This window comes from Apodemus sylvaticus, chromosome 2, assembly GCF_947179515.1.
Source record: "Apodemus sylvaticus chromosome 2, mApoSyl1.1, whole genome shotgun sequence".
Lineage (NCBI taxonomy): Eukaryota > Metazoa > Chordata > Mammalia > Rodentia > Muridae > Apodemus > Apodemus sylvaticus.
The window spans coordinates 131,816,357-131,829,965 of record NC_067473.1 but is presented as its reverse complement, the minus strand read 5'-3'; the positions used below and the strand labels follow the sequence as shown (position 1 = coordinate 131,829,965).

At 42.8% G+C, this 13,609-nt stretch overlaps 1 protein-coding gene across 2 annotated transcripts in view; it reads left to right on the top strand.

Annotated features, from left to right (window-relative positions):
* Shq1 (SHQ1, H/ACA ribonucleoprotein assembly factor) overlaps nt 1-13,609 on the top strand; it is a 99,403-nt gene that overhangs the window by 19,889 nt on the left and 65,905 nt on the right. For both annotated transcript variants that reach the window (XM_052174436.1, XM_052174437.1), the window contains one exon: nt 4,471-4,598. In XM_052174436.1, coding sequence (XP_052030396.1) covers nt 4,471-4,598 — 128 coding nt within the window. The remainder of the gene's footprint in view (nt 1-4,470; nt 4,599-13,609) is intronic.

Below are 13,609 nucleotides of genomic sequence, written 5' to 3'. Positions count from 1 at the left end.
GGCTACAACATCAGCCTTGTTTTGTGTGTGTGTGTGCTGGTGCAACAAGCATTTGTTTAAAAGTTTCCTACTCACAGTCCTGCAGATTCCAAGAATAGCACTTGAACGTGACAGATGTCTACACACATGTCAGTTTCATTCCAGTGGGGGATGTTGGTAGCATATCTGGTGGAGGGCCATTGTCTTAGCTAGGGTTTCATTGCTGTGAAGAGATACCATGACCAAGGCAACTATTAAAAGGGTAAACATTTAATGAGGCTGGTTTATAGGTTCAGAGGTTTAGTCCATTATCATCATGACAGGAAGCATGGCAGCATGCAACAGATGTGGTGCTGAAGGAGCAGAGAGTTCTGCATCATGATCTGAAGGCAGCCAGGAGACTTGTTTTCAGCAGACAGCCAGGAGGAGGCTCTCTTCTATACTGGGTGGAGCTTGAGCATAGGAGGAGACTTCAAAACCCACCTCACAGTGGTCTTCTCAACAAGGCTACACCTCCTCCAATAAGGTCACACCTCCTAACAGTACCACTTCCCATGGGCCAAACATATTTAAACAACCACAGCTATGGAGAAGCAAGTTTGAGGTTTAGAGAGGGGTTGGACATCCTACAGATGACTGTTGGTTTTTGCTACTGTTACTTGGGTTAGAACATAGTGGTGAACACCTTTAATCCCAGCACTTGGGAGGCAGACGCAGATGGATCTCTGAGTTTGAGTCCAGCCTGGTCTACATAGTGAGTTCTAGGACAGCCAAGGATACATAGAGAGATCCTGTTTTCCCCCAAGCCCCAAAACAAAACAGAAAGCAAGAAAGCTGAGATGTGTCTTTGGCATCTTTGTCCCACACAGCCAATCAGTCCTAAAGCTGGGCCGCATCTCTCTTTGATTTCCTCTACCTCACGTTTCTGGCCCTCTTCGCACATGGCTTCCTATAGCCTTCTGACCACCTCCCAGCCTCTGTGGGCTTCAGCGGATCTGTCAGCTGTGAGGCCAGCGACACACACGGTGGCTGATGCTCTCAAGTGAAGCCTGCCTCCACTCCTGCTTGCTGCTCCTCGGCCTCAGACAGCAGCCTCTCTCTTCTGGCCGTGATGGCACATGTTCTCTGTGATCTGGACCCTGCTACTTCTGTCAGTTCAGTTTTGCCTCTCCTTGCCTGTACATTATACAAAGGCAACAGCTGATGCTTGACGCTTCTCGTGGGCCTCTAACACAAGCTGGCCTTTTGCTAGCTTTTTCCTCCCTGCATCAGTTCATGACTAACTCACCTTCGAGGCTGTGCTCAGACATCACTTCCAGGGACCTTCAACCTTTGGCCGGGTGAGGATGCCCTCCTCAGTGGCTCCCCTGTGTGCCCACCTGCCGGGGTCCAGCCTCAACACAGGAACGGAGGTCTCAACTTGAAGCAGGGATATCTGGAAGGTGCATAATAAATATACACAGACTGCTTTTCGGGTCCAAGCTGACAGGCAGTTTTTCAAAGCTTAAAGTTTCTCTTCTCTCATTCTCTGCTCTCTTTCTCTCTTGCTCATTCGCTCGCAGCTCGAGGCTGCACACGCTCTGCATTCTCCTGCACACTCTGCTTTTCTCCTGTGCGCTTTTCTTTTCTTGCACTCTCTCACTCATACACACATCTGTGTGTTCCCCCTTCACTCACACACACACTCTTCAAACACACACACCACATTGCACTCTCCTTCCACTCACATACCCACTGTTCTCACACACACATACACACACACACACCACATGCACTCTCCTTCTACTCACACACCCACTCTTCACACACACACACACACACACAGGACATGCACTCTCCTTTCACTCACACTCACACACACACACACAGGACATGCACTCTCCTTTCACTCACACTCACACACATACACACACACACACACACACCATGCACTCCTTTCACTCACAAACCCACTCTACACAAGCTCATCTCATGCTCCCCCGCCTTCTTCTTGCCCCAGTCTTTTATTGATACTCCAAAAGCAGATAAAAAAGACATTGTATAATCGTTGCCAAATCAAATTCAAAAGAATAGCCAAGTCCCACAAAGAATCAAGAATTACAATTGTTCCCCAAAGTTTCAAGCTTCCCTCTTCCCAGGCCTATAACCAAAATAATAATAATTGCAAACTTATTATTTAAACTTTAACTTTAACTATTATACTTCAGAGCTCAGAGCTCCGAGGCCAGCTACTTGCATTTCCTTGTAAAGCTCTAATGATAAATGACATGGGCAAAGCTGCCAGGCAGTGGGCAGAAAGAATCAAGTTAACCCTTAACTCAGCAGTTCCTCTAGCTTTCTACTTCTACAGATTGCACACAATGACTCTCCTAAGAGTCCCAGTGTTTTGACTTAGTTTTACTAATCTAAGATTTAACATATTCTATACTTGCTTATCCAGGAACCACTCTCAAAATGTTGTGCAGAACTTATTTCATAACTTTAATAGTTTTTCTTTATTTGGGGTCCCAATGTTAGCTGTAATTCATTTTCTAATAATTTTGTCAAATTTTCTTCGCAAGTCAAGCATTAATCTGGAACTGCCATTGTGCAGTTATTGCATTGTTTCTAAGATGAGAACACAGAGCATGCACCTGGGCCATTAGGACTGTGCTGTGCTGTGCTGTGTCCCATGCCTCAAGTTTTAATTGTTTAAGAATCATTACATCAGGGAACATCTAGTTTCACAGAATTCGCCAGAGCAGAAGGAGAAAGAAGTAAGAAAGTCAGATATAATAGAATAATTATGCACACCAAGGCCAACTGAAAAACAGTCACGCACAAGTGAAATCTATACAGCCCATTGTCGAGGGCTAGGGTTAGGAGAAATGGGAACAACTGTTGTTACAAAGAGCTGCCTCGGGCTACTGAAGATGTCTCCATCCAGGCCTACTGCAGGCAGTCCTTGTCATTGTTTGCTGTCCCCAGCACCCACCCCCCTCAAACCACATTGCGTTCTAAACTTACATATTTGTGTCCTTGGTTCTGATAAATAGTGGAGCCCTCATGGGAGGTTTAATCTTTTCCCTTTTCTTTGTTGCTATTTTTGTGTGGAGGACATACAATGAATTCAGTGGCGTTTAAAAATGAGAAAATAATTGATTATGGAAAGCATGGTTAGTCGGTCATGAATCATATTCTTGTAACTCTTAATTTATAGACAGTGTAAAGAGTAAGCCATTAGTGGGCCTGATGATGTGGGCCTGCAGTCCAAGGTGTGTTGGAGGCTAGTGCGGACTATAAAGAGCAAGTTTAAGGTTTAGAGAACCACAAATTCAAGGCCGACCTCTACTGTGGCATGAGTTCAAAGCCAGCCTAAGCAACTTAGTGAGATTGTCTTAAAAATAAAAATAAAAGGCAGGCCCAACATGCATGAAACATGAGGTTCAATCTTCAGTGTAATGCAAAAATGAAAAACAGAATAACCCATCCCACTTTAGATTTTTGGAATTGTATCTGAGAATATTTATTCAGAATAAGTTTATCATTTTAGAGGGTTTTATTTTGGGCCATAGGATGGGCTTGTACATGTTACAGCATGCACGTGGACATATCCTCTGAGCCATCTGACCAGACTTATTACTGAGTTTTTGTTTTTTTAAATCTTGGTTATGATATATCACCCTTCTAGGGCTCAGTTTCTACCTGTGTAAAATGAGTATTCTAGTAGAATCCTTCTCTGGTGGTGATGCTGGGAGGACTGGAGGACATCGTAGGTGCAAACACTCCATCCAGTAGACTTCCCCAAGAATACTAGTTTTCAACTTGAAAGGCAAGATCACATGATTTCTTAATGCGTCCTCTAAAAAGAGCTAGAGGTATATTTTAAATGTACCTTTTATTTTTCTAGTTAAAATTGAGAAAGTACAAAAAATCTCCAAAGAAAGGGGTTTTCTGATATCTACAAAGGTTGTTTTCATCTTTTTTTCAACAAATTAAAATCAAGGAACTGTTAGAATTAGCATAGCTCAATAAAGTAGCATTTTAGTAAGAAGTATTCACACTGAGTAGTGTGTTTCAGAGTGTGAGTGAGAGTCCTCAGTCTCTGTGGAAATGCAGGATCCTGACTTATGTGCTCATCTCTTTGCCTTTTTCTGCTGCTGAGTCTGAAAGATATTCCATTTATCTTAACATTGCTCAAACCCACGCTTCTCACAGACCTAGCCTCAGTTGGCAGTGTAGTCAGTGTGGGATGAGAGCTCGAGACAGGACAGCTCTTCGTGTGTCTCGTGCTTTCTGTGTAGAGGGTCAGGAATGACTACTGCTCCTTTTGTTAGGTGGTTGCCTGTTGCTTTATGGGATTAGTAACTATAAAGTCAGCACAACACTCAGATTTCTCTCAGATTGTGTATTGAATTGGTATAGTCTCTATTTCTGTGCAAATGTGATAAATTAAGATTAGAAAGAAAGCCAGAGCGATGTGATTTAGCAAGCCCATTCATGTTTGAGCAGAGCCGACTTCTTTGAGGACGAGGCCGTTGAGCAGATTTTGAAGTACAATCCTTGGTGGAACGCTGCACATGCAGAGATGACGGCCTGGTTGGGAAGGAGCCAAGACCAAGGAGATGCTGCTGCTTTAGGTAAGAAACAACGTTAGCATTGCCTGTGGTTTTAAAACTCGCATCGCGGTGCCAAGCCACTGCCTTCCGTGTTGTGTGGCATATGATTTTAATTGTCTTTCATTGTGAAAATGGAGGTTTTGATAGCCAATTCTGCCTCATGTGTTTGCCTTTCTTTGCTGGTAGATTTGAACTGTAAGGTACTGTAGAATTCCACAGTAAATCGTCCAGCTTATTTTTGTTGCAAAATCCTTATGAAATAGATCTTACCATAGACTCGTAGAGTCCTTTTAAGTCTTAATTGAGTCTGAGTAAGAGAGATCCAGACTCATTCCCGCTCTAGAGAAAGAGTTGGATGTGGCCTCCTCAGTTGATTGACGGGTTGGGGATGAGGAAGCCAGAATAGCTGTCTTCCTGTCATGTTTGCAGAACATGGTAAAATAGTTGGTACTGGAAAATGCTGAGGTGAGGATTTTCAAGCCACAAGAGGTGACTGTGAACACAAGCAGTACCCAGGGCTGCAGGAGGTTTTGGCTGCACTGCTTTGTGCTCTCGGCTGGTTGCAGGCATGCACCTGCCCAGGAGCTATCTCAGATCCAAGAATGGGAAACTCACACCCATGCCCGTTAAATTTTAAATGCATTGGCGAATTTAAAGGCTGAGCACTTTTTTTTTCCTTGATATATTCTTTATTTACATTTCAAATGATTTCCCCTTTCCTTGATCCCCCTCCCCACAAGTCCCATAAGCCCTCTTCCCTCCCCCTGTTCCCCCAACCACCCCTTCCCACTTCCCTTTTCTGATATTGACCTACACTGCTACACTGAACCTTTCCAGAACCAGGGGCCTCTCCTTCCTTCTTTTTGGACATCATTTGATATGTGGATTGTGTCTTGGGTAGTCCAAGATTCTAGGCTAATATCCGCTTATCAGTGAGTGCATTCCATGAGTGTTCTTTTAAGACTGGGTTACCTCACATAGGATGATGTTCTCCAGTTCCATCCATTTGTCTAAGAATTTCAAGAATTCATTGTTTCTAATGGCTGAATAGTACTCCATTGTGTATATATACTACATTTTTTGTATCCATTCCTCCGTTGAGGGACATCTGGGTTCTTTCCAGCTTCTGGCTATTATAAATAGGGCTGCTATGAACATAGTGGAGCATGTGTCCTTATTACATGCTGGGGAATCCTCTGGGTATATGCCCAGGAGTGGTATAGCAGGGCCCTCCGGAAATGTCGTGCCCAGTTTTCTGAGGAACCACCAGACTGATTTCCAGAGTGGTTGTACCAGCTTGCATTCCCACCAGCAGTGGAGGAGTGTTCCTCTTTCTCCACATCCTTGCTAACACCTGCTGTCTCTTGAGTTTTTAATTTTAGCCATTCTGACTGGTGTGAGGTGAAATCTCAGGGTTGTTTTGATTTGCATTTCCCTTATGACTAATGATGTTAAACATTTCTTAAGGTGCTTCTCAGCCATCCGAAGTTCTTCAGGTGAAAATTCTTTGTTTAGCTCTGTACCCCATTTTTTAATAGGGTTATTTGGTTTTCTGGGGTCTAACTTCTTGAGTTTTTTGTATATATTGGATATTAGCCCTCTGTCAGATGGTAGGGTTGGTGAAGATCTTTTAAATCTTCCATGCTCCTGGATTGACAGGATTAATATAGTTAAAATGGCCATCTTGCCAAAAGCAATATACAGATTCAATGTAATAATCCCCATCAAAATCCCAACTCAGTTCTTCATAGAGTTAGAAAGAGCAATTCTCAAATTCATCTGGAATAACAAAAAACCCAGGATAGCTAAAACTATTCTTAACAGTAAAAGAACTTCTGGGGGACTCAGTATCCCGGACCTTAAGCAATACTACAGAGCAATAGTGTTAAAAACTGCATGGTATTGATACAGTGACAGGCAGGTGGATCAGTGGAATAGGATTGAAGATCCAGAAATGAACCCACACACCTATGGTCACTTGATCTTCGACAAAGGAGCTGAAAACATCTAGTGGAAAAAAGATAGCCTTTTCAACAAATGGTGCTGGTTCAATTGGAGGTCAGCATGCAGAAGAATGCGAATTGATCCATTCTTATCTCCTTGTACTAAGCTCAACTCCAAGTGGATCAAGGACCTCCACATAAAACCAGACACACTGAAACTAATAGAAAAGAAACTGGGGAAGACCCTTGAGGACATGGGCACAGGGGGAAAGTTCCTGAATAGAACACCAATAGCTTTTGCTTTAAGATCAAGAATTGACAAATGGGACCTCATAAAATTACAAAGTTTCTGTAAGGCAAAGGACACCTTACCATCAAAAGGACAAATCAACCATTGGCCGCTGGTATCTTTATTGATAGATCTAAAACCAATCGGGGACAAGGACCTTCAGCATCTGGACATGCAGATTCAAAGCATTAGCACCAATCTCCAACAACCCAGAGTCCTTTCTTGGGTCTTTGTCTTATCATGGGCTCTGGTACAAGCTGATTGACCTAAGTCTGTATAGTAGAGTAGTGATAGCTTTTTAGATCAGAGCAGGAGGCCTACATCATTGTCTGATAGACTGGTTTTACTGCTTTTCTTTATATACTAAAACTGAATTTCAACATTTAATGAAAGGAATACATAGGTAAGAACATATATTCTAAAGATTTTAAGTTAAATATAATATAAATATAAAATTTACTTTTGTGTTGACCATCAAACCCAGGGTTTTATATATATTAAACACACATTTTACCCTTAAGCTGTATTCCTAGCCTGGGGTGTTTTTAAAGTACCGACACCACAGGTAAATATTTGTTTTAAGGTGATGTACACAAAAGGTTCTGTGGCCGTGTTCTTGCCACCTTTACTGTGAATTGTACTGTAGGTTGAAAATCTCCCACATGAGCATACACAGATCACTCAACTTGTCTTGCTTGAAAATTACTGGCTGCTGTCCTTTGCAGTGTTTCTCTTATGCTTGGGGACATTTGAACTCCCCTGCTGGCAGTCATTTGGGCTTTGGTTTATTCCTCTCACTGACAGTACAGGAGCCCTTTTCACACTCAGTCTGACTGAAGTAGTTATGGTCTCTTATGCACCAGTTCCTAACGATTGTCTTCAAGCTGTCCAGTCACTTGCTTCCCACTTTTTTTTAAGCAGGTGGTATTGTGATTATTATATAATATATTATGTAATATAATAATATATATTAAGTAATATTTTATTAAGTATTTTTGTGATTAAGCTTTGTTAGAATTTAGGTAATTTCCACCAGAGTGGAAAATTGCCATTTTAACTTTAGAAACTAGATTCTTGATTCTGAGTATGGATGTGTGTGCCATTGTTTCTAGTGTGCTCTGGGGTCGCATTTGATGTGTGCTTAAGGAGCCTCTGACTCCTTCCCAGCTAGCTGACTTGCAGATGGAACACTGCTGACACCTGCTGCCTAGGTAGTTAAGGAGATGCTAAGTGGGTCTCAAGAAGTCAGCAGCTTTCCCCAGGTTCTGGAGTGTGTGAGTGAGGTAAGCTGGTGGCTGTGTAGTTGTGTTTTCTCTCCACCAGAGTGAGCTAGTTGCCCTGAAAATGAGAAGGCAGCATTCCTTTTACTTCAGTTCTAGCTTGCTCTCCTTTAATCAATGGCACTGTGTTCTGAGGTCAGTTCTCCATGTCAGCAATGCATTGAGTTAGATCTTCTGTAATTTTAGCAGACTGAGCCAGTGCTCTGTCCTTTTAACTGCTGCTTCCAGACCCTTTATCTGACCTGTGGCTAGTAGCCAGGCTGGTGGTTCAGGCAGTCAGTCTGCTCAGCCATTATGGTGATTCATTCTAAAAGTCACCTTTTAAAACAGCAAGGGTATGTGATTTGAGGTGGAAGAGCTTGAGCTGTATTGAACAGAAAGGATCTCCTCTGTTTTGCCAGGTGTAAGGTTAAGTATGGGCAGGACATAGCTGAGTATGAGACTTGCATTTAATGTCTCTACTCTCTGCCGGCCTAGCGACAGCAGCTTGAGTTGCTATAGAAGTCTTCTGCCTGCCTCAGAGCTGCTGTCAGGATTGAATGAAGCTGTGTGTGGGAAAGCTCACTGCTTTGTGAGGTTAGAGATGATGGTTAGAGGGTGAACTGATGGCAGGAGAGCTGGGAATGGGACCTCTGTCAAATTGCCATTGGTACATTTTACAAAGCTTTAATGGCCTTGCTAATGAGATTTTTCTTTTCTTTTATTCTTATTCAGATATTTAGTCACCCAGAACTGGAGGAATGAACTGAAGTGTGTGGAACTAGGATAAAGTACAGGAGAAAAGAAATAAAGCGAGAGCTAGTTTTACAGTTCTGTTTACTAAGGTGCACGGGGCTGCGTGTCTCCTGCCTCCTCCACAAGTGTCCGCCTTCTCTGATGCCTGGCCTTCCTGTTTTGTATTACTCAGTGAGCTGCTGCCATTTAGATAGGATAATGCAGATCGTAGGGGTGCACCGTGGTGTTGTCCTACATTGTACTGTGGTAACCTGCTCTGGTTTGAGTTCTAGATATGCTATAGGTGGTAAACTTTGCTGCTGTCTTTGCTTGGGTAGTGATACAAGTCCTACTTATTAGAGTCCAGAGTCACAGCAGGGAAACTGTTACTAACATTTTCAGCTTTATAAAGATCCCGATTTTCCTCCCCAAAGACTTATGAATGGCAGCGTTAAATGCTGTGCTCCCTCGGAGCTCCAGTTTCACGAGGATGGGCTCACCACATTTCCCAAGTTGTCTTTCAGTGGTTAACATCAGCCCAAGAGTCTTGGCACGTAATTGCTTGTTATGACACCGCATAACATTTACAGTCCATGAACTTCCTTGCAGGGCCATCCTGTCTGGCACCGGTGAGCCCTTGAGTGTTTGTGGAGATAACTGGCAGTGTCAGCTTTGAAGCGGCAGGGCTGCCTGCTTAGCTGAGGGCTTGACTACAGCTCTTTCTTGATCTGTTTCCAGTCCACGTACAGTGGAATAGACAGATATGTGCTACTCGGAGCAGCCAGATTATGGGTGACTGAATTGCTGATCCAGACAAGACGGGCGTTTGGGAGGGGATTTAAGGGAGAAGGTTTAAAAGTAACAAAGCTACTTGGGAGAAAGGGTAAGCACCTCAGCAACATGTTCCCATCTTCGCCAGGCTCCTTTACAGATCTCAGACACAGTGCCTGATGCCAGTGTGGGGAGTGGCCCTGCCATGCATGTTAACCTTCATGCCCCTGTGTCCCCTCTGACCCTTCTGAACTTTGAACTGCCTTTTGTTTCACTGAAGATTATTTTTAGGAGTAAAATTATCTAAAATGTGAACTCTGCAGCTAAGGTAAATCACACAAATACTTGACAAATGTTGCTTGAGGTGGTGGCCACCCAGTGTTGTTAGCACTGTGCCTGTAGGTGTTTCCTATGCTGTTTCTGGGTTAGACCTGATTATGTGCAGATTACCCCTAGCTCTCCTTTGAGATGTGATTCATAGCCCTGATAAATTGGGGTTTAGTGATCTGAGACTTTGGATTTCTCTAACAATATCCTCATTTATTTTATGTCCTCTGATTCTTTTGATTGGATCAAATATAAAATGGATTTGAGTTAAGAAAGCCAAAATGGAACCTAGAAATGCTCAGAAAAGGTTGGCATTTTAAGAAAAGCATCTATACATTAAAGAGTACAGTCAGGTAGCCTTTTCCTATGCTGTATGGTCATTGAAAGTGATATATAATGTGTGGATATCCTTCCATCTGGAATGTAACTTTGGAGCTTTAAGGTTAACTTTTTTCAGTTTGCCATACAGTTATGGGTATAGTTACTTAAGAATTGAGACATGAACATGGAGAAGAGTTGATGTGTTTAAAAACAATTTTGGGCATGCTTACTCTGTGATTCAAGAGTTATGTGAAAACAGAGGTCTTTATTAGTCAGCCAGGGTATAAAGGCTTTTCTCTAGTGAGATAATATCACTGTGAACACCTGGTACTTTCCTATTAGCTAAATTAATGACTGTCTGGAAAACTGTGCTTATGGGAATCCTGTTTCAAATCTTCTTGCAAAGTACAAGGTCTTAAATACTTTGTCAGGTTTACTTTGTGTATTGAATTTGTTTCTTCCTGTAGCTTCTGTAAGTCCCAATCAGTGAACTGAGTTTTTCTTCTTAAATAAAGGCATCTTTAGATGAGTTCTTTAATGAGGCAAACAACGCTCAGTTATGTCTTACTTTATTTTTTAAACCATGCTTTAAAGAGCATTTTAAAACATTCTCTAAAGAATGCTTTTCTTGATACATATCTATGTTTCATTTTTAAAAATACATATTCCTTAACCATGATGGCCAACAGAGTAAACGAGGCATTGAAATCATGTGTCATTGTGGAAGCCTTGCATTTCTTCCTTTTTGAAAAGATTTGCTAACATGGTTGAAACACTAATTATCTAAATATATTTCAAAGACTGCTTTTTTTTTTTTTTACACTAAGCATATTTTAATGAGTAAACGGAGTACTGTTTCTACTAATTTCAATGTGTTCTTTCCCCTAGAGGATAGGCTGGGAAATTTTTAAACAAGTCAAAGTGTCATGTTAAACTTGAGCTCATCCAAATAGGCAGCATGTACCAGCTGATATGAAGCCCCCAACACACATAAAATAGAGGACTGCTGGGTTTGTGTTCATTCAGAGATGATGCCACCTAACCCTTAAGAGACTAGAGGCCCCAGGGAGTTTTGAGGTCAGGTGGGGTGGGTGATAGGGACATCCACGTGGAGACAGGGGAGGGGGGGAGGTATGGGAGGTAGACAGGGGTTGTTGGGGTGGGGAGTAAAATATGGAGTGTATAAAAATAATTATTAAAAATATTTATTTAAAAAAAACAAACACTTGAGCTCATACAAGAGGGCATAAGTGAGTTTGGAAAACCGTGTATGAAAAGGGCTGTGGGGCCTGGCAGGGGTGGCTCACGTCTGTAATCCCAGTACACTGGGAGGCAGAGGCAGGCGGATTTCTGAGTTGAGGCCAGCCTGGTCTACAGAGTGAGTTCCAGGATAGCCAGAGCTACACAGAGAAATCCTGTCTCGAAAAAAAACAAATCCAAAAAAGGGGGGGGGGCTATGGGAGTCAGCTTTCTGTCACTGTGACAAAATGTCTGAGGTAATCAACCGGAAGGAGGAAAAGTTTGTTTTGGTCCTTAACTTTTTTCCATGATGGTTTAGCCCTGTGCTTCTGCACCTCTGCTGACTTGGAAAATCATTCATCTATAGCCAGGACGTGAAAAAGGTGGGAAGGGCTTGGATCCTACCTCGGAAAGAGCTGGATTCTTACTCTCCTTCTCAAGGCTGCCTGCCCCCAGGGATCTCTGTCCTCCCATTAGACACCACCCTAAAGATTCCACTATGTCACAGGCCCACCATTGACTGGATGGATAACAGAGGCTTTATTTACCTCATGGGCTTATGTGGAACGCTTGTTCAAACTAATGTAAGGGCTTATGTAATTTTGTATGTTTATAGTCTCTTCTGAATTTTGTCAAATGATGGTAAATAGGAGGGCAGTCTTGTTGAGTTGAGACACAGACTGAGCAGCTGTCTGTCTGTCAGGAGAATGGTTCGGGAATATTAAAAGGTTGATAGCTTTCGGTATCTGGACAAGGTAGCAGAAAACCATATGTCTTTTGACAATTCTTCTAGTAAGAGGCCTCCTTGACTTAGAGCTGAGCACATCCCACTCTGCTAGTGACTGGTGTCCTTTCTTTACTTGCAGCTGGATGTGACTGTGAACTTGAGTACTGGCTCATGGGATGTGATGGCCAATGATATGTGTACTTTCTGCATTCCTGTTTTAGAGAAGAGATGCTTGCTATCCTCTTCCTGCTTCCTGCTTTCTCATCATTTAGAAGATGATACAAACCTAAAGCAGATATCTTGGATGTGTGTAGGAAGAATTTATATGCCAGAGAAGCCCAAGGCTTACGAATAAGACTCCATCCCTTATCTAGGGTAGTGGAGTGAGGGGAGACTAGGTTCTGCTGCCGGGGGCTCTTCATAAGAGCAGTTTAGCCTGCCTTTACTTGTGCATTGCAGGTCACTCTGACATTTTTATATGAAGCACTAGAAGTAGAAACAGTCCCCTGCAAGTGGGATGCAAATTTAAAAGTGACTGATAAGAGAAGGGAAAGAAATTACTAATTTGTAAGATGAGAGGTCAGTTGCACTTTTATTTAGAGGTAGCCAAACTTGTCAGTGTCATTCATGTCACTGGCTTTGGTGGCATAAAGAAAGAGTGGGAGAGCCAGGGAATCATGGACCCTTCTTCTGTGGTTTTAGAGAACCCTTGAGACCAGGCGTGTGGCAGGGCAGTCCCTGTAGACTCTGAGAGGACATTGTGCAAAGCTGTGAAATTGAAGCCTGGGTTGTCTTAGAGACCTTAGGATGTTACGAGATGCCAGCCTGGGTCATCTGCCATGAAGAGCTGCGTGCTGGGCTGTGGCAGGCTGTGGTGGTTTGATGGAGAAGGACCAGCATAGGTTCTTGTATTTGAATACTTGATCCACAGCAGGTACAATTGTTTGAGAATGATTAGGGGCTGTGGCCTTGGTGCAGGAGGTTATGTCACTAGGAATGGGCTTTGGGTTTTCAAAAGATTCACACCATTCTCAGCTCTCTGCTTCCTGCTTACAGGTCAAGTTGTGAGCTCTCAGCTGTTCCTGCTGCTATGCCTTTGCGTTACCATCTTTATCCTCTGAATCTGTAAGCTCAATTAAATGTTTTCTTTTATAAGTTGTCTGAGTCATGGTATTTCCTCACAGCAATAGAAAAGTAATTAAGACACAGCCTAGGAGAGAGATATATTTCAGGTCACAAAACTGGAGGGACAGAGGGCCATCTGAGTCCATTGACACTAGTCATAGAGCTACAAAGTTTGGAGATTGTCCTGATGGGTTCAGCCTTGCTTTGGTCTGGTATTCCTTCACTATGGCCATGTTCCTCCCTTTCGGGATGGTGAAGTATATTCTGTGCCAGTATGTTGGAAGGATGAAATTTGC